Consider the following 3,615-nt stretch of genomic DNA (forward strand, 5'->3'; position numbering starts at 1 on the left):
ACATATACTTTTTTTGTCTCATCCACTCAGGTCTACCCGAAAATGAGAGGAATCAAAACAATCGGTGATCTTGTGAGCTAAAAATAAGATCTAGAGTTTAATTCGGACTGTTTTTTTTTTTTTTAATTTGTTGTTAACGTCTCACTTGGATATGGCACACATCTGGATCCAATAAGAGAATTTCACAGCGTCAGACCAGCGGAGGGACTCGGGAAACTTGTGTGGTGCAGGAGACTGTCTCAGTGAGGAAGAGGAGTGAGAGAAACCATGGTGAACTCCCTCATACTGGTGCTCAGCTGGACTGCGATCTGCGGGGTGGCGAGAGCTCAGAATGACACGGAGCCTATTGTCCTGGAGGGGAAATGTCTGGTGGTCTGCGACTCGAACCCGGCCACGGACTGGAAGGCTTCGTCCTCTCCGCTGGGCATCTCGGTGCGGGCCGCCAACTCCAAGGTGGCTTTCTCTGCAGTCCGGAGCAACAACCACGAACCGTCGGAGATGAGCAACAAAACGAGGATAATCTACTTCGACCAGGTTAAAACCATTATTATTATTATTTATTTTTTATATGAACATAACATAACAATGAACAAAAAAAATAAAAAAGTGCTTCACTTAGAAAATTCATCTTTCTCATTATTTTCCAACCTGTCAAAACCTGCCAGCCTTTTTTTTTTTTTTTTTTTTTTATTATTATTGTCTAATTTGCTCATTTATTCGTTTGTGATCAACCTTCACCCTTTATCTCACTGATGACAGAACATGACATTGTCATTGCAGTTAAGTGTGTAGCTCCAGCCCCAGAGGTTAGTTTGAGGCTAGTTGCAGTTGGCATGTGGATTCGGTACAAGTGCACATATCACACGCAGGCAGGGGTGTTTTTTTTTTTTAATAAAAAAAGTGACTGGATGATGTTGGAGAGCAGGCATCCCGCAGAGCCTGCTCACGCATTCATCAGTTCGCCTCAAGCTACCCCCGATAATGAAGCAACAAGATTAGTCATACAGCGGTGGGCAGAGTAACAACATCAATACCACTGATCCTGTGCCCTCTCGTTTGAATTACATAACATGATCTTCTGCTGTCAACACACTGCAAGGGATCTAATTGGTGTGGATCATGCGAGTGCTGTTGCTATGAAAGCAACACCTGTCAAAGGTCGTGTCTGAGGCTGCAGTGGTGTCTTTCACAGGTGAGCTCCAAGTGTTTGAGACTCTGCAGGTACTGACAGGGAGCTCTTGCTGCCTCCATCAATCCTGAGATTGAGAAGTTCATTTTTTTCTGTTTTGCTGTTATAATACTGCAGGTTTAATAGGACTGTAGGGTGCTTAAAGCCTTTTAGAGACACTCATGAGACAGCATTACATGTAATGCTAACTGACATATTCAGGGTGGATCTTTTCAGAAAGAAAAACTCCAATATTCATTCGGTTACTCTGTATGTGTCTCGTGAAAAGGCAGTATTGAGGGAGTGTTTGATCCTTTTCAGACAGTGTCTTCTTATCTGTAAAGAGTGAAAGAAAAATCCTGATTTTGCTCAGAACTGGAATTTGTCTATAAAACATGTCGTCAAGCATCATTTTTGGTTTTATGTGTAAGTAGCAAAGTTGGATGCTGGGTAGATCCAGGAAGGTTGAATTTAATTCCTTTTGAGGTGTGTTGCTTTCAGTTTGTGTGTCTGAGCAGAGGAGAGCCTATGAGCCAGAACAGTGAATCCTGTGGTGCATTGACATATTTAATCCTAAAGCCTCATTGTAGTAAAAGCCTTTGTTAAAGTGCTGGCTATATAAACACCTTTCTCATAACGTGTTTTTTCTTCCTCTCTCATAGGTTCTTGTGAATATAGGGAACTACTTTACATTTGAATCAGTGTTTTTGTCCCCGAGGAAAGGAATCTACAGTTTTAACTTCCATGTCATTAAAGTGTACCAGAGCCAAACCATTCAGGTATTATTTTTGTTTACTTCACAGAGCTGTGCAAATGATTTTGTTGTTAACACGTTTTAGTATTGGAGTGGGACAATATGTCTTCTTTAGGGACAGCATGGAAATGATTGGTGTGGGAAGGGGAGTGGAGGTTTCAGTATATGTTTAAAAAAATATATATATAGAAAAGTTAGAAAGACCCTCCACAGAGTTATTACTATTTCATTTTAAACCTCCCCATAGAAAACAACTCTTCCACAATATCTCAAAGTAATATAACAGTATTGATTTGATTCCAATTTAAAACTACAAGAGGTAAAGCATAAACAATCTAACCTCAACAGCAACTTTTAATATAAATGTTTGTTATGGAATAATGATTTTCATTGTTTTTGTATTTGTTTCTTGTTTATAATTAATCTGCAAGGGGAAATTGAAATAGTGAAAAAAAAAAAAAGAAAACACATCACAGACGGACAATTTATAACCAGAGGTGCTAAGGTTGGAGGTGCAATTGCTATTACTAAAAGCCATAATAAATAATCAAAAAAATAAGTAAATGAATAAGTAGTCTACATAGCAGATAGGCACTAGCAAATTGCATGTGCCAAGGTCCAAATAGAGCACAGAGTTGGCCTTCAGTTCCTTGTTCACCAGACGGATAGCTTCGGGGTATAAACGAGAACTACAGTGGCCTATGCGAAAATGTGAAAACACAAATAGCCCTACGTAGAAACAGTGTTTGGTTGTCCGTTCTGGGCTACTGTAGAAACATGGCATTTGGCTATGTGTAAGCAGACCTGCTCTGTATGTAGATATAAACGGCTCATAAGGTAACGAAATCTCAACGATTCTTATTTTCAGGTAATTATACACTAAAGAAAACATACTAATATTATATCCATTTCTAAAGATCCCCACAAAATGCCACACACTGTTGTCTTCAATATGAATGGATTGGCTTATTGATGGAAACAATAGCTATTTGATTGTCTTGACTACATTTCCTCTGCACATGAGAATATATTCTTTAACCAAAGACATAAATCACCCTCAACCCCCTTTCTCTTGTATCTGATATAGAGTGCGTTGTCATTAGTAGTTGCATAGCGAGTTTAACACGTCTTTATTGCCACAAGAGGTCAAATTAAGATGTTACGTATAAGACGTTAACTATGCAAAAACATTATCTTCAAAACTATTCCTTTTCCTTTCCCATTGCTAATTGTTGTTTCTGTTGTCCAGGTGAACTTGATGTTAAATGGGAAACCAGTCATCTCTGCCTTTGCGGGTGACAAAGATGTAACTCGTGAGGCGGCCACCAATGGAGTTCTGCTCTATCTAGAAAAAGAGGACAAAGTCTACTTAAAGCTGGAGAAGGGGAACCTAGTTGGTGGATGGCAATACTCAACATTTTCTGGCTTTCTTGTGTTCCCTCTGTAAAAAGAAAAGAAAATAATGTGTCACCACTATATAATCAAAACATTGCTGCTGCGTCCCGTCGGATCTTTCCAAATTGTTGAAAAAGTCATGAAAATGGATCCGAACAGAGAGAGGAAATATGACTTTGGAAATCGTTCACATTCACTGGATGTTCTGTGTCCCCGTCAAGATGAAAGAGACTTGAAATGTTCCCTATTGCTACTGTATGTTCCTGTCACTCAAGCAGCCTCAGAGAGAAACACTGCA

At 39.4% G+C, this 3,615-nt stretch overlaps 1 protein-coding gene across 1 annotated transcript; it reads left to right on the plus strand.

Annotated features, from left to right (window-relative positions):
• Positions 1-267: 267 nt before the first annotated feature.
• On the plus strand, positions 268-3,369 carry cbln4 (cerebellin 4 precursor). Its single transcript, XM_054609828.1, has 3 exons — positions 268-534; positions 1,831-1,947; positions 3,172-3,369. Exons 1-3 carry the CDS (start codon positions 268-270, stop codon positions 3,367-3,369), a joined length of 582 nt encoding a protein of 193 aa, XP_054465803.1.
• The last annotated feature ends 246 nt before the right edge of the window (positions 3,370-3,615 follow it).

This window comes from Anoplopoma fimbria, chromosome 12 (assembly GCF_027596085.1).
Source record: "Anoplopoma fimbria isolate UVic2021 breed Golden Eagle Sablefish chromosome 12, Afim_UVic_2022, whole genome shotgun sequence".
NCBI lineage: Eukaryota > Metazoa > Chordata > Actinopteri > Perciformes > Anoplopomatidae > Anoplopoma > Anoplopoma fimbria.

Excerpts from the sequence above, each read along its gene's own strand:
- cbln4 (XM_054609828.1), top strand. The coding sequence starts at position 268 with ATGGTGAACTCCCTCATACTGGTGCTCAGCTGGACTGCGATCTGCGGG. Across the intron at positions 535-1,830 it reads GGATAATCTACTTCGACCAG|GTTCTTGTGAATATAGGGAA; the intron begins GTTAAAACCATT and ends CCTCTCTCATAG. Across the intron at positions 1,948-3,171 it reads ACCAGAGCCAAACCATTCAG|GTGAACTTGATGTTAAATGG; the intron begins GTATTATTTTTG and ends TCTGTTGTCCAG.